The sequence below is a fragment of the Otolemur garnettii genome, unplaced genomic scaffold, assembly GCF_000181295.1.
Source record: "Otolemur garnettii isolate 467f Iridium unplaced genomic scaffold, OtoGar3 scaffold00049, whole genome shotgun sequence".
NCBI classification, from domain to species: domain Eukaryota; kingdom Metazoa; phylum Chordata; class Mammalia; order Primates; family Galagidae; genus Otolemur; species Otolemur garnettii.
The window spans coordinates 4138451-4160657 of record NW_003852444.1 but is presented as its reverse complement, the minus strand read 5'-3'; the positions used below and the strand labels follow the sequence as shown (position 1 = coordinate 4160657).

Here is a 22207-nt window from a genome sequence, read left to right as displayed (position 1 = left end):
ATTTTTATTTTTTAAGATCTCTATAAAAATTTCTCAATACCCTGAGCCTAGCTTCTGGGCACAGCTACATTTGAGATCAAGTCTGTTCCCCCTTTTCAAATGAGATAGCAACTTATTCTAAAATGAAAGGGAAGAAAAAGCGCATTACCTGAATTTTGTTTAGAAAACTCAAATGCTAAGCTTCCTCCCTCACCGTACTGGCTCCCCTGCCCGCCACGCAGCAGGACCTGGAACGGACACATGCCTGTGGTTCAAGCCCAGCACTCTTCACCGAGGCAGACTTTAAGCCAATCTTGGTAAAGGGAACACAGCCATGTTTAAAAGCATCTAGAGACATATTAAAAAAGAAAAAATAACCAATGCTTTCCATGAGAGGCAGCAGCACACACAGAAGATGCTCAGCACGATCATTTCCATCTCTACGATTTCTGAATTCTGGACAACACTGCTCTGCTTATGTAAGACTTAAAAACACATTGCTTTTTAAACAAGTAACTTTGGGCTCTTTTCCATTGTACTAAAATAACCTTTTACAAGTCCCATGAAATTTTCAGTAGGCCTTCTTCCGAATATGGGTATTTTAGCAAAAAATCATCTAACGGTAGTGAACTTTTACTAAGCTGTAATATACGTAGCAGGCTAGGAGTTACAATCCAAAATTTCTAAACAACAATACCCAATCCCTTGATTTATTTTAGGCCCGAATTTCTTTTAGGTTCTTGGCTATAGTGTGGCTGGATTAAATACATCTGATTTGATTAACATTCCTTTATCCTGATTCTAGACTCAGGGAGGTAATTTCATTAATTTGTCATTAATACATGTACATCTAGAGCCACTACTGTGATTTATATTACCCTTTGATAAAGGCCACAGGAAGGCCAAAGGCTATGATCAGGTTATATTTTCCACTTGTGCAAAGACAAGAAAGATTTAGGTTCTTAAGACCACGTCAACCCTTTCTATAAAAGCAACTGACCACAGGCTTCCCACATTGTCCCTAAGCCCCAATATTCCTCAAATGGCTCTATTCTCTGCCTGAGACTCAGCTGCCAAATTATCCAACCTTTTGAAGACCAGGCTTGGGAAAAAAGGAAGGAAGAGAATGAATGGAGACACCACCATTTTTATTTTAGGTTGCACATTCTAGGTAAAAGACTAGAAAGAGAATGTAAGATGTAGTGTAGGAATAAGTAGGAAGAAACAATGAGATTATTAGCAAAGATGTTAGTATGGATCCAGCAAGTACCATTAATTTAAAAATTATTTGTCATTATGCTAGGACTCCTCATATTTAGGTAGAGAAAAGGATAATGACCTTTCTTTAAAAGGTGTTTATATAACAAAAATACAATTTTCAAGATATATAATTCTGGTGGGAAGTATTATCTTATTCCAATTCAATTAAACATGAAAATTATTTTCTTTTTAATAAAAATAGAACTTAGAATAAAACCTGTACCTTACATTTAGATTATATAAATTTCTCACATTCAAAACTGTTATTAAGCAGTTTTGTAGGCTTTTAGTTAGATGCTGCCATGGCAGTTTGTGCCCTGGACAAAGTAGCCACATAAGTACTTGGTGACTGGAAGAGCGTAAGAGGAAGATATACATGTATTTTCCTGAGAACTTGCTACATTGTGGAGAAAAAAGATCCCCAAAACTGTCTTCATTGCTGGACCCAATGAAAAAGAAGGCAATGTGTGCCAGCAGTCTCCAGCCTGCTTGGTTAGGCAGACCCCTCAGTGAGCAAGGAAAACAAAAGGCCAGAGACCCAGGAGGTCAGGAAGAAGATGCAGCCTGCCCCTTTCTTCTATACCAAAATGTATCTCCTCCTTACTGTTCATTCTCCACTTAAATAAAAAAGCTCCATTTTGATAAAATTTGTCAAGGACGGAACAAACACCACACAGAAAGGGCAAGCTGCATTTTTGTTCCATCCCTCAGAAATTAACTGGTGGTGGCTAGGGGAAAGAGCTCCACAACAAAATCCCAGAATAGAAAAGAGAACAATGCTTGGTGATTGAAATTGCCCCATCAGATGATCAGCCACATATGGATCTGGTGGTTAGAAGGGCAAAGTTGACTGGCAGACTTCCCATAGCAAATCGCCCAAGCTGTAGCAGCAGATTCTTTCCATCATGCCTGACCATCAAAAGGTCAGAATTCAGGGTTTCTCCTTTTTCTTCCTGGGAGTGGGCAGACTTGTATGCACGTGGTATTTGTGTTGAAGAAGAAACACTGGCAGCAGAGAATTCTGGTTCCTAAAACATTCTTCCCTCTCTTGTTGGATAGGAAATTCCATTCTGCTCCACATCAGCTTATGCATTGAAAATTTTGTATCTTTAAAAAAAAGATTTGAGAACAGAACTGTGTTTTGATGTTAACAAATTGTACGAACACAAGACTTAAGAAATAAGAGTAGATGCTGCCATGATGGTGTGGCTACTTGAAGGCTGCAAATTCTCCTGTAGGGGGAGGACAAGAGCTAATTTTAAAAAAGTTATCCCAATGTAGAGACAGACAAGTCTCATTTGAACCTCATTGAAAGGTGACTTACTTATACACTACAAATCTAGCAACATCACTAATTTAAAAGAAAAATGGCTGAAACCCATAAAAGAACCCAATTATATAATATGTAGAACATGGTTCAGTGATACCAATTTTTATAAATGTCAAGTCTGAAGATAATCCCCCAGCTAGGTTTTATGTGCTGTGGTTCTGATCAAGCTGAAAACAGTTCCAACAAACAAAATTTCTCAGAAACTAATTATAAAATAGTAATATCAATTTGTAGAATGATTCCTCCCCCCCGAATTATCAACTTATTTCACCTATATTATTATAAAACAAATATTAGGAAGGGATAAGAAATTTTATCCTTTTTCAAAATTAGGTCACATCATTAGTCCACATCACACATTTGACAGAGGGAAAGAAAATCCTGACCTTCCCTCTTCTATGAATTTCACCTTTTAAACTACCACAAAATTAAACATAGGCACATTACAGAACATAATTATCAGCATAAGTGATTTTTTTTTTTTTTTTTAAGACAGAATATCACTATGTTGCCCTTGGCAGAGTGTTGTGCCATCACAGCTCACAGCAACCTCCAACTTTTTTTTTTTTTTTGGCCGGGTCCGGGTTTGAACCCAACACCTCCGGTATATGGGGCCAATGCCCTACTCCTTGAGCCACAGGTACTGCCCCAGCAACCTCTAACTCTTGGGCTTAAGCGATTCTCTTGCCTCATCCTCCCGAGTAGCTGGGACTACAGGTGCCTACCACAACGTCTGGCTATTTTTTGGTTGCAGTTGTTATTGTTGTTTAGCAGGCCCAGGCCAGGCTTGAACCCACCACCTTTGGTGTATGTGGCCAGCACCCTACTCACTGAGCTACAGGCACCAAGCCTGCATTGTGATTCTTAAAACCGCCAAGTCCCTTTGAGGTACCACACTCTTTTAATTTACTGAATTTGGGGACTTGAGGACATTATTTTACATCTCCCATTTTGTCTACTGCTTCTTCTACTTGTAATAAGGCCAGTTCCTATTATTATGGACATTACAGTTAATTTCTGGGGGCTGATTAATAACTGATGACTTAGAATTTAGTTAGCCATCATATCATTTTGCAATAGCAGCTTCTATTGAGGATCTAAGCAATCACTTATAAGGAGGGAATAAGGAATGCTGTGGTATCAGCCTAGCTCACAGCAACCTCAAACTCCTGGGATCTTCCTGCCTCAGCTTCCCAAGTAGCTGGGACTGTAAGTACCTACCAAGATGGTATTTCACTCTCACTCAGGCTGGTCTTGGAAATCCTGAGCTCAAGGGATTCTCCTTCCTTGACTTCCCAGAGTGTTGGGATTACAGGTGTGAGCCACCTCACCCTGCCCCAATCCAGTTTCTGATTGCTATTAGATTCCAAGGTTGCTAGATAATATTGGTATGTTCCAACAAACAATAGATTTGATAATGACTGGCTGACTGAATTCTCAGATTTTTAAGCTGGTAATATTAGTGAGCGGGAGCCTGACATATGTCAAGTACCTCACTGAACACCTTAGACACATTTGCATCTGATCCTCATGGTAAAACCCTGATGAAGGCAGATGCTATTATCTCTATTCTACAGATGAGCAAGCTGGGCTTTACAGTGCTCAGTAACTTGCCTGGGATTGTCCAGCTAGAAAATGGAGAGCTGGAATGGAAACAGGTGCTGACTCCAAGACCCCTGAGCCCCTAAACGACTCTCATTAATTAATAATTTGTTTTCCCACTCGGAATACAACAACTACTATGACTGCAAATAGTCATATTATCTCTTTCCATGGAAGGATTCCTTTTAATAAGCAATTAACTAAGGTGTTTTTGAGTCAAAAGATCAAGGAAGGGTAAAAGAGTTATTACCTCATATTTAAAGTTAAAAGGATTGGGGAGTTGGGCACTGATTAAAATGAAAAAAAAAAAACCTAAATTAAATTTCTAACATTTTCAGAGTACAACACAGAGACTAGAAATATATAAACATTCTCACTATCATTGTTTATAGTTCGAGTACATTATAGTATTAAGGTTGCTATTTTCACTATTTTAATATATTTTAATAAAGTGATTAGCAACATTCTTATGAGTAGTCACTGTATCTAGAAGAATCTAAATTTCATTAAAGGAAGCCAATGTGAAAATAAGACTTACATAACAGAAAGCTTTATAAAAATGGCTAAAATTTAACTATTAAGTGAAGAAATATTGGAAAACAATGATATCTAAGCCAAATCTTATATAACGCATTAAAAATACTTTCAAAAATTTCGGATTTTCCTATTCATTATAAGACTTAGACACTTCATTTTGTTGAACAGTGTTATACAAACTTAAATAACAGCCTTAAAACAACCCACAAAAAATAAAATTTCACCAACAAACTCCAAATCAAATACAAATTAAAGCAAATTAAAGTCTATTGATTCTAACAGACTGTAGTTCTTTTTATAATCACACTTTGGGTCTAGGAAATAAAAAAGAATTTATAGTTCAGGAATCAATAAAATAACTCTTTTTATAAATCTCCCTGAAATCACAGAGAATTTTAAGGAAAAGATGGGAGTGAAAATAGGCAGTAAGTTTGCTTTTGGGGGAAAAATATTTTCTTACTTAGTGCTTTTTGCATATCTGGAGATTTCTACTGTTTCACCTTCTACTCTACTTTATTTGAAGTAAAAGCCAACTCTGCTTTTATTTGACTTTGTGATTTTAAGCAAATCTTGGTATGTTAATTTAATTAGCAGGAAAATTTATTAGAGGCCAAAATGAAATATTTTCTTTCCCATCCTTTCTGTTTGAAGATAACCTAAGTTCTTTTATCCATTTGACATTATTTAGGGATAGGGCAGAGAATATTTGGGAAGACTATTTTTTTTTCCCTGAGACAGAGTCTCACTTTGTAGCCCCCAGTAGAGTGCCACTGCATCATAGCTCAGAGCAACCTTAAATTCTTGGGCTCAAGTGATTCTCTTGCCTCAGCCTCCCGAGTAGCTGGGACTACAGGTGCCTGCCACAATGAGGTCTTGCTCTTGCTCAGGCTGGTCTCAAACTTGTGAGCTCATGCAATCCACTTGTCTTGTCCTCTCAGAGTGTTAGGATTACTGGCATGAGCCACTGCGCTCAGCTATTTGGGAAGGCTTAAAAAAACAGGACTGTATTTTAGATACCTCAAATGCCATAGACTGTTTATTTGAAAGCTAAGGACTTATTAACTACTTAAAAAATATTATTAATTACTCTTTACTCCAAAATGGAATGTATTTCAATGACCATTATACATATAATTTGATAAACATCCTTAAAGATAAAATATGCTATAAAAAAATCTAATAGGTTACTTCTTAAATCAGTCACTGCTTCAGAGGTAAGGAGACAGTCAACTGAAACCAGAGTAAGTCCTTCCTGACTTTGTGATGATCTTTCTGGAGTTTTCAAAAGAATGGGAAACATTTTGGCATACATATACTAGGCTTCTTTTATTTTGAGACAGTCTCACTTTGTCACCCTTGGTAGAGTGCCATCGCGTCATAGCTCATAGCAACCTCAAACTCCTGGGCTTAAGCGATTCTCTTGCTTTAGTCTCTCAAGTAGCTGGGACTGACTACAGGTGCCTGCCACAACACCCGGCTCTTTTTAGAAATGAGGTCTTGCTCTGGCTCTGACTGGTCTCAAATCTGCGAGCTCAGGCAATCCATTTGCCTTGGCCTCCCAAGTGCTAGCATTATAGGCATGAGCCACCGCGCCCAGCCCATATACTGGCTTCTTAAATTTTTTGAGAAACAGTCAGAGGAGAGATGAATATTTAGTAAAGTGCTATAGAAATGTTCAGTAATTCAATAATTCTCAAATAAGACTGTAACTGATGAAATATTTTAATCATGAAGTACTCATTTCATAATATTTTTAAAAATGCAGGTAATTTCCTAAAGAATGGCCCATGTGAGGGAAAGGCTATTTAAGCTGGTGTGTTAAGTGGCCACTATTTTAGAGAAGATGATTTTAACTACTGGGTTAGTACTTAAACAGCTGGTATAGTACCTGAAAATAACCCTGAAACACTTGATCCCTAAAATATTTAAACCATTTAAAAACTACTTAAGAATCAAGAGGACAAATCTTATTCTTCATGATTGGCTAGTAAAACTTTTAAAATGTAAAAGAAAATTTGATAAAAAGCTTGCCTTCTGAAGAAGGAAATCAACTTTAATAAAAAAAAAATACGAGGTTTTAGGAAAGCAGCATCACCAGAGAATGAGTGTCCTTCTGTTCCAATTACCTCATCTAAAAGACTAACACTACGTGTGGGTTTTAAAAATCATAGTTTTCTTTATTTGGAGGCTATATCTAAAACTCAATATAAGACAATGAACAACAAAAAACGGAAAGGGAAACTAATTTACTTCTACTGCTTCTTATTTCTTTGAATCCATGTTATTTAAACATGTCACCTGTCACATTTTAATTTTTTTTCCTTTAAAAATATATTTATTTATTTAGAGATGGGGTCTTTCTCTCCCACGCTGGAGTGCAGTGGCATGATCATATGCTCACTGCAATCTCCAACTCCTGAGCTCAAGTGAGCCTCCTGCTTCAGCCTCCCAACTAGCTGAAAACTACAGGCATGTAACACACATACGCCTGGCTAATTTTCTGTATAGACGGGGTCTCACTGTGTTGCCGGGCTGGTATTAAATTCCTGGGCTCAAATGATCCTCCCACCTCAGCCTCCCAAAGTGCTGGGATTAGAGGTGTGAAGCAATGCCCCAGCCAACCTGCCACACTTTCAATGTTCTTCCACTAACATTTCCAACTGGGCCCAATTTGGAAAGGATAGTAGAATTACCATGTGATCCTTTGGAGGCAAGTTCTAGTATCTATAGATAGCACAGAGAGTTTCTGAGCAGCTCTACAGAGCTTGGCCATGCCCCCTAGTAAAGGAGATAAAGAAAGAAAGGTGTCAAATGGAGATGGGAGGGGTGAACAATGAGAGGAAAATAAAAGTGAAGCAGGTATAGTGGGAAATCATAGAAAAAGCTCTACCACTAAAAAAAAATTCTTCGACATTTGTGCTTCAAAATGCCCAAACTCTTGAGCATTCAGTAAAGTGAATTTTGTAAAAACTTTGTCAGTTACATGCCTGCTATTTTATTTGTGAATAAATAAAACTTCATCTGACAATCACTAATAATATCTTTAGTGTCACTGGAGGATTTAGAAATCATGTATTTTAATATATTCCAATATTACATTCTTTTATCCTTTTCTTATTCTCAGTTTTCAAAATATGAGAAATGTTCTTTTTCCCTATCTTACCTAAATTGAAAGTCATGAATTTATTTCTGAAATCACAATGGCATTATTTAAGCTCCCTAAATGATGGGCCAAGTTTGCCATAATTATTAAATATTACTGAATGGTTTGCCTGGATGAAATCTAACTATTCAAATAAAGAAAATGTTTTCAAAGTCTTCCCAATTTTCTTCTTTATTGACTTCAAAGAAGGATGGCATTTATGCAGGTGCTGCCTGCTTGATAGAAAAACCTTGTAGCTGTACTTTAAAATCATGACAAATCCAAATCGAGAAAGTGAAGATACAGTTAACAGGTGGGTTTTGGTTCCTGGGCTGACTATGAAGTAGGGATGGCTGTATCTTTGACAGGACAACAACAATGCTGTGCTTTCACTTTTGATTCCCTTTGAGTCACAGTAAGAATACACTGACTACCACATTAGTCATCTTCTACACAGCAGAGTGCAGGCATTAGAGAGTGCTAACAAATACTTCAGACTTTGGAATATAAACAGAGAACAGCATTCATTCATCATAAGTAGAATCTCGCTCAGCAAAGAATATAAGGACAGAAATTTCATGAGAAACAATGATAAGGTGAGTGCTAAAATATGCATCTTGACAGGTAAGTATAATTTAAATAATAACAATTTTAAAAAATCTATTACCTGGTTGTTTAGCAACCAGAGTTATCTAAAAGAGAAACAAACAAATGTGGAAGTTCTCACAGAATTCTTTGAAATTGTAGGGGTGTGTGGGTGGGTGTTTTACTATGGAAATGCATTTTCTAGTAAATTTGACTTCTACACATGTAAGACATTCTTAATATGAGAATAAAGAAATACTATTTAAAAGGAACTCCAATTTATAACATTTTTTCACTAAAAACCCAAAGTAAACATTTACTCATGTCAAACATGCTACTGCTAACAATATCTTTGGTCACTCATACCCACAACTTATAAAAAGAAATTCAGTCTACTGCTTCAAGGAAATAAATAATATCCAAAATTTCCAAATTGTAGTAAAAAGAAATAGTTATAGAAAAAAATATTGAGAATAAAAACAGGGATTATTCACTTTTAGTGACATCCTAAATTGTGTCTGTTCAGTTTGCCTTGTCTAACCCAGGCAACTTCCCACCTGCAAACACACACAGGAGTGTTTTTCCTTTGGAGTCCCTAACAGATAAGTGACAGCTAATAACAAAAGTTGCATGAGAAAACTAAAAGAGAAAACTGAAGTTTAATAATTAAAATAACCAAGTAAACAAAACAAACTTGGAACAGGAAGTAAAGCCTCTAGAAGAGGCACTGCTACTTTTTAGTAATATTGGTATATTTCAACCCTTGAATGTTGAAAATCCAATGTTAAGTATGAATTTTAGATTGGGAAGAAATTATATCTAGTCCTTAAAAACACAAGTGTTCTTTGGTTCACCTTAAAAAAAAAGAGAATATCCTAATCAGTTTAATATATAAGCAAACATATGTTCATTATTTTCCTTTTGTTGCTACTCTCCTGTACTCTCTTGCTCATTTAATTTGTTTCAGTGGACAGGAAACGCACCATATCCCCCTGCCTGGATGGGTGTTTTTGGAGAAGCACAAGCATATAGACTAAAATCCTCTGTTTGGAAACCAGCCCGATTCAAGGAGGGTTCTGATGCACTGCGGTGAATTTTTGGCAATGAGCGGGCCAGCAGCTCAATAGAGGCGAGAATCTACAAAAACAAAAACAAAAACAAAAACAAAAAAAAAAAAGAAAGGAAAAAAAAAAAGAAAGAAAAAGAAAAAACAGAAAGAATGAAAATCTGGGTGGTGTAAGTCTTTGAAAGTCCCATCATATTTTACAAGAAAGTACCTGAAATTTTACATAGTTTTTGGTATTTATCATAAATGCTTGGAAAAATATTTACAAGGAAATTGATAATTTGTTAAAAGGAAAACTACCAAACTACTATAGCTTTCATCTCTATAAACTGAATGAGGAATGTAACTTAGACTTAGCTTTCGTTTGATTTTTAGCTCATTTGCCAGCCTTGAAACAGTGATTAATAAAAATTTTAAAGCAATTATAAAACCTATTTAGCACAGACCCACAAGTCCCTTTTGGGAAGAAGATGGAGTATAAAAAAGCACATACGGCCATCTTTAAACAGAACTATCAGAACAACTCACCCTTTAAAGAAACTTAGCAACAGGAATATCTTACACACACCTAATTAAAAGCAGAATCCCACTGACTCAGACTGCTAGTGGCACATGAGAAGTGACAGGTGACAACCCAAGAGTTGAAGACAGGAGACCTCTACAAATAGACACCAATACACAAAACATAGACATTTATATATTTTAAGGTACAAAGAAATAGTTATGACCCTTGAAGGCATACAGCATGACAATGCATGTTCATAATCATGAGACTTATTTATAGGGCGCAGCATAATGCCTGGCCGATAGTAAGGAGTAGTCAAGAAAACTTTAGCAGCCACTATTACTTTTATTATTGCCCTGAGCTACCAAAACTTTTTGTTAAGTTAAACTATAATCTTTATGATTAATATAAGACAAGGAAATAAGCAATGTTACAAAAATTGTTAAATTCCAAGCATAATATGCAATAAAAATTCAAATAACATAGAAACTTCTAAAATAAGAAATACGAAGCTCTTAAACTCCACCTTCCAGGGTAACCACTGCTAGAGCCTATACTTTTGATTTTTTTTTCAGACTGTGTCTCAAGCTGTTGCCCTGGGTAGAGTGCTATGGCATCATAGCTCATAGCAACCTCTAACTCTTGGGCTCAAGTGATCCTCTTGCCTCAGTTTTCTATTTTTAGTGGAGATAGGGTCTTGCTTTATGCTCAGGCTGATTTCAAACTTGTGAGCTCAAGCTATCCACTCACCTAGGCCTCTGAGAGTGCTAGGATTATAGGCATGAGCCACTGCATCCAGCCAAGCCTAATACTTTTTTGGGGACGCTTTCTATGCATAAACATACACATATGAAAACAGAGACCACTCACACCACCTTTTAAAGTGGTACCATACTACATATATTTTTTCTGCACTGTTTTCCTTTTTTTCTTGTCGATATCCATGTCATCTATACAGAGCTACCTTAATCTTTACATGTCTGATTTTTCCTATACACACATACACTTATGAAAGTAGGTTCTGTAGAATAAATTTTTGGAATATTTTAAATTTATTAAATTATGGATTCTACTAAGTCCTTCCAAAAGGCTAAACAATTTACATTCCCACCAATTGGAAATTCCTCCCTTTCCAATAGTTTTCAGTCCTGGTATTGTCAATCCCAGAGGCAAAAATTTTTTTTTTTTTGAGACAGCGCCCCAAGTTGTCCCCCTGGGTAGAGTGCCCTGGCATCACAGCTCACAGCAACCTCTAACTCCTGGGCTCAAGTGAGTCTCCTGCCTCAGCCTCCCAAGTAGCTGGGACCACAGGCGCCCACCACAATGCCCAGCTATTTTTTGGTTGCAGCCATCATTGTTGTTTGGCGGGCCCGGGCTGGATTCAAACCTGCCACCTTAGGCATATGTGGCTGGCGCCTTAGCTGCTTGAGCCACAGGCGCAGAGCCCCAGAGGCAAAATTAAAATGCTGTGTGACTTTACATTTTACTGCTGCTACTAAAATCTGTTCACCATTTCCTAAGTTCATTCACCATTTATATTTCTTTTGTGAATCACTTGATTTTATCCTTTTTTTTTAAATCTTTATTTTTTGAGATGGGGGAGTCTCACTTTTGCCCAGGCTGGAGTGCAGTGGCACCATCATAGCTCACTGCCGCCTCCAACTCCTGGGCTTTTATTTATTTATTTAGAGACAGAGTCTTACTATGTCGCCTTCAGTAGAGGGCTGTGGCATTACAGCTTACAGCAAGATCAAACTCACAGGCTTAAGCGATTCTCTTGCCTCAGCCTCCGGAGCAGCTGGGACTATAGGCGTCTGCCACAATGCCCGGCTATTATTTTTGTTGCAGTTGTCATTATTGTTTAGGAGGCCTGGAGTGGGCTCAAACCTGCCAGCCTTGGTGCATATAGCTGGCGCCCTACTCACTGAGCTATGGGCCGAGCCACCTGTTTTTAATCCTTTTTGTCCATTTTCTATTTTTTTTTGGGAGGGGGACAGAATCTCACTTTCCACCCCCTGGTAGAGTGCCAGGGCATCATAGCTCAAAACAACCTCAGATGCTTGGGCTAAAGTGATTCTCTTGCCTCAGCCTCCCAAGTAGCTGGGACTATAGGCACCTGCCACAATGCTCAGTCATTTTTTTTTTTTAAACTCCTAGCTAATTTTTAGAGATGAGGTCTTGCTCTGGCTCAGGCTGGTCTCAAACCTGTGAGCTCAGGCGACCCGCCCACCTTGGCCTTCAGAGTGCTGGGATTATGGGAGTGAGCCACTGAGCCCTGCCAGTGTCCATTTTCTATTAATTGTCTTTTACTCTTTGGTTTGTAGGAGTCCTTTGTATTCTACAAATATTTACTCTTTGTTTTACATGCTACAGTTATTTTTTCTACATTGTTAAGTGTTATTTTTACTATATAGAAGAAATTTTAGCGTTGTCATATCTGCTTATCTTTTCCTTTGTAACTTCTGAATTTTGTCTCTTGCTTTAGGAAAAGACTTTCCTACCTCAAGACTATTAAAAATATCATATTTGACATTTGTGTCTTTTATAACTAGATCTTTAGCTATTTAAAATTTATGTGGCATGTAATAGTACGGTATGGAATGGCATCTCGTAATGAAAATTTGAAAATAGGCCCAGTGCAATAGCTCATGCCTGTAATCCCACCACTCTGGGAGGCTGAGGTGGGAGGATTGCTTGGTCTCAGGTTTGAGACCAGCCTGAGCAAGAGTGAGACCCCGTCTCTAAAAATAGCCAGGCACTATGGCGGGTGCCTGTAGTACCAGCTACTTGGGAGGCTGAGGCAAGAGAACTGCTTGAGGCCAAGAGTTTGAGGTTGTTGTGAGCTATAGCGCCACAGCACTCTACCGAGGGTGACAAAGTAAAACTCTATCTCCAAAAAAAAAATAAAAATAAAAATAGTACATAAAAGGGGTAGCTCAAATAATCTGGAAAATTCATATGTGCATTTCATTTTTTGATACCATGGAATTAATATATTTAGAAGTATGATCATTTTTCTCCTTTTAATATCATTTTAGAAGTGGGCCTAAGGATATAATTTACATTATTTCTTTTTGCAACTTTTTTGACCAGGGTTGGGCTTGAACTTGCTGCCTCCAGTATATGGGGCCAGTGCCCTACTCCTTTGAGCCACAGGAGTGCCGCCCAGCACTGGTCTTTTTTTGTGATAGTCTGAGCTAAAAACAGAAAACCCCAAAACTCTTCCTCAAAGGAACAGTAATGTAGAATAACAATATGTGAGATGTTTATTTATCCATTTAATATTTAGTCTCTCTATTCTTCTCTAAGGCAACCACAAGAGCCTTGTTAAAAATATCAATTTGACTCAGAGGCTCATGCCTATAAATCTCAGAATTTTGGGAGACCAAGGCAGGAGGATCACTTGAGGCCAGGATTCAATACCAGCTTAGGCAAAACAGCAGGACTCCATCTCCAGAAATAAGCAAATAAATTAGCCAGACATGGTGATACATGCCTATAGTCTCAGCTGCTTGGGAAGCTGAGGTGGGAGGATAGCTTGAACCTGGAGTTCAAGGCTGCAATGAGCTACAACTGCATCCCTATACTCCAACCTGGGCCTCATAGTAAGACCCTAAAAAAAATCCAAAAATGCCCAAAATATCAAAGCCATAAATTTTATCTTCTTTAAATCTTTAGAGAATAAAAAAATTTTAAGACAAAAAATTAAAGGATGAGTAAATTACATTTTTATAATAGTGACTTCTAAGTAATCCAGCTAAGACTGGATATTTAAAAGCATAATGGTTCACAAAAAGAACATCCTCGTAATTATGACAGCAGAGTAACTATGGCAATCATCACTTTCCACTTGAAACTGTATTGATAACAAGGCATATTTATACAGTGCTATAACTTACTAAGCTTTAGAAAACACTGCATTTATATTATAATATCTACTACAGACAAACTCTAAGCTTGTTGAGACACTTAGTTTTATAGTTCTTTGTGGGGCTTATTAACTTAATTACTGTAGTAATTAAGATGAAACATGAAAAGATAAAAAGCAAAGAAAGTTATCAAGAATCAGAGAAAGGCAGACTGAGCTGATAGTTGCTTGTTCTTTTTGCCCCTGGTGGAAATGCCCCTCAAAAAGGCCTAGTTAATGGGAAGCTTGGAATCTGTTTATTTTACAGTAAGGAAGAATTAAAGGAGTGGTTCACAAAGTGTGGTCTATAGATGTCCACAAGGTCAAAACTATTTTCATAGTAACAGGGAGAAACATTTGCCCTTTTTACTGTCATTATTTTACAACTGGAGTTTTCAGAGATGACATGATGTGAAAATTGCAACATAGTAAGATTTGCCAAAAAAGGAAAAATAATACAACTCTTCTATTTGTTTGGTTTTGGATAGCATAACTGTTTTTATCTAAATGTTACTTAACATTTTGGTTTTATTATTATGTTTAAATAAATTCATAATTCATAAATATTTTAAAACAACTTTCATTTCTAATATACCAATAATTATTTATATAACCACAAGCTCTTTGGGAAGGGTTTTCAGTAATTTTTAAATGTGGAAATGGATTCAGAGATCAAAATGTTTGAGAACTACTAGACAAGTGCAAAGTTTTTCTCAATATTTTGTATCGGGAACAAAATTTCTAGGTGAACCACTGCTCAAGCTTTATAAAACCATCTTCATGTGTTTGCTTGTTGGGAGTCTGCACATGGAACCCCAACGCAGAAAATGGAAGCTGCGCGGCTGAAAAATGAGCAGAAACCTGCCTTTGAATGTTAGTCTGTTCTTTTAGGTAGAATGAAGTTTTTTCTTACTTGGGGAAAGAGCGGTCTCTCATCTCTTTTCTTTTTGAGGCACTCTGCCATTAATCTCTTCATGGCTTTTGGACAGTTACTCCGTACCTTACTGAGATCTGGGGATAGGTATCCTCGTCCCACCATAAAAATTATCTGGAGAAAGAATAAAGGCAAATTATAAACCTTGTAGTTTATGTATTAAAACCTTGTAGTTTATGTATTAAAAAATACATATTTACTGTAAATGCAATAAACTGTATACTTACAATGTGTATTTTCTATATGTACATTACACCTTAATAAAAGGTTTTAAAAAACAACACTAGTATTTGGATTTCTATACACTGTAGACTGTGGAGAGTCCAAACTTAATGGGCTGCCAGCTTGAACCCTCAGGATGCCTGAGTTGTACAAAGGTGTCCTAACTGCTCCCAGTGCTCCTGCACTTGCAGTCCCTCCTCCATCAGGGCCATTTCCTGCTGACAGGATAATCTTTCTAAAACTGATATTGCCTCTTTTTTACTTAAAAAAAAAAATAAATGTATCACGTACTTTTTGCTGTTGGACACTGTGGTAAGTCTTTCATATATGTGTAACAGAAACCCAAAATGGCAGCCTTTCCAGCGATCATTTTGGCATTGGCATTTAAAGCCTTTTGTTGTGGATACTCCAATGGGGCACTTAGTTGTACAAATCTGAGAACCAGAGCCTCCTCCAAGGAGGGGAGCTAAAATTTTGTTCAACAAAGTAAAAAGGCTTGTATTCCATGGACACAGAGATTTATAGTATTTTTAATATATATATTTTTGAGCCAGAGTCTCACTTAGTTGCTCTGGGGTCGAGTGCTGCAGCGTAACAGCAACCTCAAACTCTTGGGCTTAAGCAATCCTTTTGGTTCAGCCTCCCTAGTAGCTGGGACTAAGGGCACCTGCCACAACTCCTAGATATTTTTAGAGATGGGGTCTAGCATTTGCTCAGGCTGTTCTTGGACTTGTGAGCTCAAGCATCCAACCGCTTTGGCTTCCCAGAGTGCTAGGATTGCAGGCACGAGCAACTGCATACAACCTATTATTTTTAATTTCTTAATTTCCTAAATTGTTGGCTCTTTTGAGGGGGAGCAGAGACAGATGTTAGGAATCTGTGACTCAGGGAAAAGAAGGTCCTTCAGGAGAAGAGGTTTTGATCCAACAAGGGCAGACAAGGCTAAGGTGGAGGAAGCTGGAAGAGATCCCTGTAACAGGGCAGAGCTGATAAATTTTAGGAACAGTCAAGCTCCTTATGTAATTTCCTGTTATGTGCTGTAATGAATCTTTCTTAATTACGAACCTTTAGTAAAGCTTTCATTGCTATATGGTCTCTATAGGTTAAAATAATGAAGGTTGGGAAGATGGAAAGGGATATTCAGGGGAGTACTGTTGTCTCAGAATTCCAGGAGTAACCTGGAATAATGCCTTGGAGCAACAGGGGGCAAGCAACAATAGGAGAATGTAAAGCACTTTCAAGGGGCTTTTCAAAGTTGAAAGAAAGGGTCCAGACTGCCTATCTTGTCTTCTAGGGCAGCAATTCAGATATTCTTACTTGGCTAACAATGGAAAAAGTAGCCCTGAAAGGCCAAAGAACTGTGGGATATTTGGGTTATAGATGTCATTTTATTGATTTATTTTTAGAGACAAAAGTCTCACTTTGTCGCCCTTGGTAGAGTACCGTAGCATCAGAGCTCATAGCAACCTCAAACTCTTAGACTCAAGCAATTCTCTTGCTTCAGCCTTCCAAGTAGCTGGGACAACAGGCACCCATCACAACATTTGGCTATTTTTTTAGAGGTGGGGTCTCGCTCTGCCTCAGGCTGGTATGGAACTTGTTAGCTCAGGCCATCCATCCACCTTTGCCTCCCAAGTGCTGGGATTACAGGTGTGAGCCAACCCATCCAGCAAGAGTATTTACTCCATTTTACATGTAAGGAAACCAAAGCTCAAACAAATTAGATAACTTGACCAAGACAATACAGCTATGTAAGTGACAAAGAGGATTTAGAAGGACCATTCCAATACTAATCTGTTCTTACCCACTCTCATATTGTTTCTTTTCCTCCTCAGCTTGCAATGCCCTCCCTAACCCTGTTCTCTAACTATCTGAAATCCAGCCGAATCAGGCCTAACTGAAAGCTAACTGTGCTTATCGTACTTTTCATTTCATACCCACAGGTGTCCCCCTTCTCACCACCAGCCGTGATGACCATTTACTGCCTTGAATGGTTATTAATCATTTTGTAATATGTATCATCGAAGTTCCCCAATGAAACTATAGGTATTTGTAGGTCAAGGATTATGACTCATGTTTTTTTTTTTTTACGTCTATAACCACTCTGCTCCAGTATTCAACATAACCTTTTCTGGACACAAAAGATTTTCTTTCTTTCTTTCTTTTTTTTTTAGAGACAGAGTCTCACTTTATCAGCCTCGGGAGAGTGCTGTGGTATCACAGCTCACAGCAACCTCTAGCTCTTGGGATTAGGCAATTCTCTTGCCTCAGCCTCCCAAGTAGTTGGGACTACAGGTGCCCACCATAACACCCAGCTATTTTTTTGTTGCAGTTTGGCCAGGGCAGGGTTCAAACCCTCCACGCTTGGAATATAGGGCCAGCACCCTACCCACTGAGCCATAGGTGCCACCTGACAAGAGATTTTCAATGTTTAAGTTAATAACTCATTAGCCTGTGGTCTTTAAACCAGGATATCCTGGGGTAATAGGAAAGCCTTTTTTAAAATTTTCTGATGAGACAGGCTTGTTCTGTCACCTCAACTAGAGTGCAGTGGCATCATCATAATTCACTGCAACCTCAGACTCTTGAAGTCAGGTGATCCTCCTGCCTTAGCCTCCTGAATAGCCAGGACTACAGGTGAGCACCACCATAGCCAACTAATTTTTTCTATTTTTTGCAGACACAGGGTCTTGCTCTTGCTCAGGCTAGTCTTAAACTCCTGACCTCAAAGATCCTCTCACCTTAGCCTCCCAGAGTGCTAAGATTATTGGTGTGAGCCACTGTATCTGGCCCACGAAGACTTTACCAAAGGTATAGACGGAGTTGTTTTAAGGGAATTAATTTCTACATTGTCACGTTACTGATATCCCCTTTCAAAAAATGGATTTGCTATAGAACCCCTCAAGTGGAGATGTCAAACTTATTCTCCTTTCCCACCTCCCCTGTAATAATGCCCTTCTGATGCTTTACAAAAGGCATACCTTTTACCCAACAGAATCTAACTTATAATTGTCTGAGGGTGTAAAGACCACTGAACCATCAAAGAGAGATTTCCAAACATTGGTGTCTAACTGGACTTTCAAGAATGGGCAACAAATCTCTTTGTAAGTCAGTTAGTTTCCAATTTTTTGCTTTCCACATTAATCTCCAACTCCTGGCCTTAAGCAATCAATCCTCTCACCTCTGCTGCTGAAAGTGCTAGGCTCACAAGATGTAAGCCACTGCACCCGGCTCCCCAAAATTGTGATAAAGAATTAACCTAGCCCAAAGACAAGGCTGGCCTTTCCCCCTGTCTCCTGGGAGGTAATCACCAATCCCTTAAAACAGTGTTTTTCAATCTTTTTTATCTCACGGCACACTTGAACCTATAGTTAAACTTCCATGGCACACTTAAATTATGTTTATCAAAAAGAAGAGTAAAAAAATATACTCACCGTGCTTTGAGCCTCTTCTGAAAATAGTTAATGATCTTTTAAAAACTTTTTGCAGCATACCAGTTGAAAATCACTGCCTTAAAGTCTCCTGCATGATCAGAGTATTTTTCTGGAGGCCATGGGCCATGCCAGATGGTCTATGCTTTATGGAGGGGGCTATGGGGCATGTGGCATCAGCTTGATCTCTGGAGGAGCTGGAAATTTAGGGTAACCACATAGGTGGTCAACTCAATGTATGTGATTAAGCCCTAATAAGCAGTCTAGACTCCCAGGCTCAAGTTTGTCTCCCTGGCTGGCAAGACTCTGTGTGTACTGTCACATATTGCTACCGGAAGAATGAGTACTGTCTACAGCTCCACTGGGGGAGGAAGAGTAACTGGAAGCCCCACATGGGAACTCTCCTGGATTCTACCCCATGAGCCTCTTCCTTTGGCTAGTTTTAATCTGTATTCTTTCATTGTAATAAACTATAACTGTGAGTACAACAGCTGCCAGTGAGTCTGGAACAGCTGTGAGTTTCTGCCTAGTCTTTTTAGTGAATTACCAAACCTGAAGCTGGTCTTAGGGATCACTACACTCTGCATATGGCTATAACAAAACTCCTGCCTTTCCCAGCTGCTTCTTATTTGAATAAGATTTCTCAATACTTACCTTTCAAAATAAGACAAGGAAAACAATGATACTGAACCCTAGTTTGTTATAGCAAATAGGTCTTATTTATTCCCAGATATATAAATTAAATGAAGAGAAAAGAAAAGCCCCATGTCATTCATTAAGATACACATTTCCAATAAAATTTTACCCTCTATGTTTTGATAGCTCCAAACTTTTTCCTTCTTCATTAGGTATATAATTTTAACAATAAAGAATTTAAAAATTAACAGAGCCTAAGGTCACAGAAAAAAAAATTTTGAGACTGAGCCTGTCACCTGGGGTGGAGTGCTCTGGCATCACAGCTCACAGCAACCTCCAGTTCCTGGGCTTAAGTGATTCTCTTGCCTCGACCTCCCAAGTAGCTGGGACTACAGGCGTCCACCACATCACCCAGCTATTTTTTTTGGTTGTAGTTGTCGTTGTTGTTTGATAGGCCCAGGCTTGATTTGAAGCCGCCAGCTCTGGTGTATGGGGCTGGTGCCTTAGCTGCTTGAGCTACAGGCACCGAGCCAGTCACAGAAAATTTTTTAAAATTCTAAATTTAAACTTATAAACATATTTTTTTTTGCAGCGATATAACTTGAATAATCAATAAAAGGCATAAAACTAACATTAAGACAAAGTTCTGTGGGGGAAAAAGAGTATAAATAGTTGAAAGAAAAAAAAGAAACAGAGCTTTTGTATTTCTTTTTTATGCAGATGAGCCAAGACAAACATTTATTTTGCATTGGACTTCACTGGTTCAAAGGTCTGAATGCCTCTCTTTGGGGCTCCTCCTGTGCAGCACTTGAAACTGGCTGAGTACAGCTTATGCTACCACCAATTCCTGGACCTCTCAGGCCTGTAAGACTCACCCCCAGCCACAGCAGACTCAGAAGGCCACAGGCACAGTCTCAGTGGTATCAGACACTGTGCTGATTCATGATTTATCTCTCCTGTCTCTCAGGACAGTGAGGGTCTGGTGGTTGGTAAGTAGCCACTGGCTCATTATCACATGGCCATACTTTTAAATGAGTGATGGTATGTAGCAAGTCAACTCTTGGGTTTAAGCAATTCTCTTGCCTCAGCCTCCCAATTAGCTGGGACTATAAGTGCCCACCACAATGCCTGGCTATTTTGTTGTTGTTGTTGTTGTTGTCATCGTTGTTTCGCAGGCCTGGGCCAGGTTTGAACCCACCAGCCCCAGGTGTATGTGGCCAGTACCCTAACTACTAACTACGGAAACTGAGCCCCCCCCCCCCCCTTTTTTTAAGACAGGGTCTTGCTCTGTCACCTAGGTTAGAGTGCAGTGCAATGTCATCAGCTTAGCTCATAGTGGAAAACTCCTGACTCAAGCAATCCTCCTGCCTCAGCCTTCCCAGGGCTATAGATAGCTGCAATAACACGCAGCTAATTTTAGAGACAGGGTCTCGCTCTTGCTCAGGCTGCTCTCAAACTTGTCAGCACAAGTGATCCTCCCGCCTCAGCCTCTAAGAGTGCAAAGATTACAGGTGTGAACCACTACACCCTCGATTACTGGATACATTTTAAAAAGAGGGCTATAGCAGCCTTATTCTAAATGTTAATGGAATACACTGGAAATTACATTATTTAATGCAATTATTTATACTTAAGATAAAATATTTAAATACTAACTTATAGATGTATAAGGGGGTATACAGCTTTTCCAAATTCTTTTGGGTGGAATGGGAGAAAAAAACTGAAGACAACTCTCATATTTTTATATGTTCCACAGAATTTAGTTAGTACAGAACACAAAGCAGGTGACCTTTAATAAACATTTCCTGGCGTGGGGGTGGGGGGCTGACTAACGAAGAAACAACAAGAAAGGAAATGAGAAAGTCTTTCCTGGATGTAACAGATGATTCACATGGTACATATACTACACAAGCAACACTCTGGCTTGAAATTCTGGGTCTGTTTATTTTCAATTGTACACTCAGCACTCCCGGCCTCTCCACCCCTTCATTCACTCCACAGCATTACTGAAGCACATGTCTACTCATTTTCAGTACTGTCCTCAGCACTGTCTCAACAGAACTGTCCACCCCAAATGCAAATAGATCCTGTACTTTGTTCTACTCATCTGTAAATCCCTCTATATTCCACAGTGCTCTGCATACAGTAGGTACTGAAAACTTTTTTTATTAAAATAATTTGCCTGTTGATAAGACACTGGTCCTTATTTCCTGTTTCTTGAAATCTTGTGCTTAGAACCCAGCCACCCTGCTGTAAGAAAAAACAAGCAGGCTGTGAAGACATCCTCATGGAAAAGTCCATGTGGAGAAGAACAACGCCCCTGCCCGAGCTTCCCGATGACATCTTGCACCAACTTGCCAAGTACGTGAAGGAGCCATGCCGGAGTAGATTCTTTTAACGTCAAGTCTAACTACTATAATCAGTACCATGTAAAACAGATATGAAGCTTCCTCACTAGGGCAAATTCATAATTTGTTTTAAGCTACTACCTTAATTGGAATACACTTAAAATAATAGACTTACGTTATCTATTGTTTTCTTTTAAGAAGACAGCATTTCTGCCCCAAGAAATAAAGCCATGAGGGTATAGTCAATATACCTAGCTTAAATAAGCATGTTATTAATTCCCACTTAGAGAAACTGCAGTAAAGGAGGGAAGAATGGAGTGATTAGAGAGAAAATTCTGGCATGATGAAGGGGAGGTAAAAATGAAGTGGTTTCTCAGATTTTCAACACCAGAGTAAGTAAAGGTAAAAAATACTACTTTGCAAAGAGGTATGAGGATGGTCATTCTTCAAAGACCTAAGAGACCTGTTTTAGGAAAGAATCTGATTTTTAGAACTGGAAGAAATTCTTTAGTCTAATTATCTTATTTTTGCAATTGAAAAAAAAAAGACAACTAGAGAGGTAAGGTGATTTGGTTATGAGGATCTTGAGTTTAAGACTTGCCATTACATTACACTTCTTTTTTTTTTTTTTTTAAGAGACAGAGTCTCACTTTGTTGCCCTCGGTAGAGTGCTTGATGTCACAGCTCACAGCAATCTCCAGCTCTTGGGCTTTGGCGATTCTC

At 38.5% G+C, this 22207-nt stretch overlaps 1 protein-coding gene across 5 annotated transcripts in view; it reads right to left on the bottom strand.

Annotated features, from left to right (window-relative positions):
• BRAF (B-Raf proto-oncogene, serine/threonine kinase) overlaps positions 1-22207 on the bottom strand; it is a 182094-nt gene that overhangs the window by 4564 nt on the left and 155323 nt on the right. For 2 of the 5 annotated variants that reach the window (XM_023514190.1, XM_023514191.1), the window contains exons 17-19: positions 14827-14961; positions 9419-9572; positions 149-327 (exon numbers count right to left, since the gene is read on the bottom strand). In XM_023514190.1, the coding sequence (XP_023369958.1) occupies positions 176-327; positions 9419-9572; positions 14827-14961 (441 nt within the window). In that variant the 3' untranslated portion in view covers positions 149-175. Of the gene's footprint in view, positions 1-148; positions 328-1404; positions 2472-9418; positions 9573-14826; positions 14962-18589; positions 18698-22207 lie in introns of those variants that run through there. The other 3 variants (XM_023514193.1, XM_023514192.1, XM_023514194.1) reach the window with 3 other exon arrangements.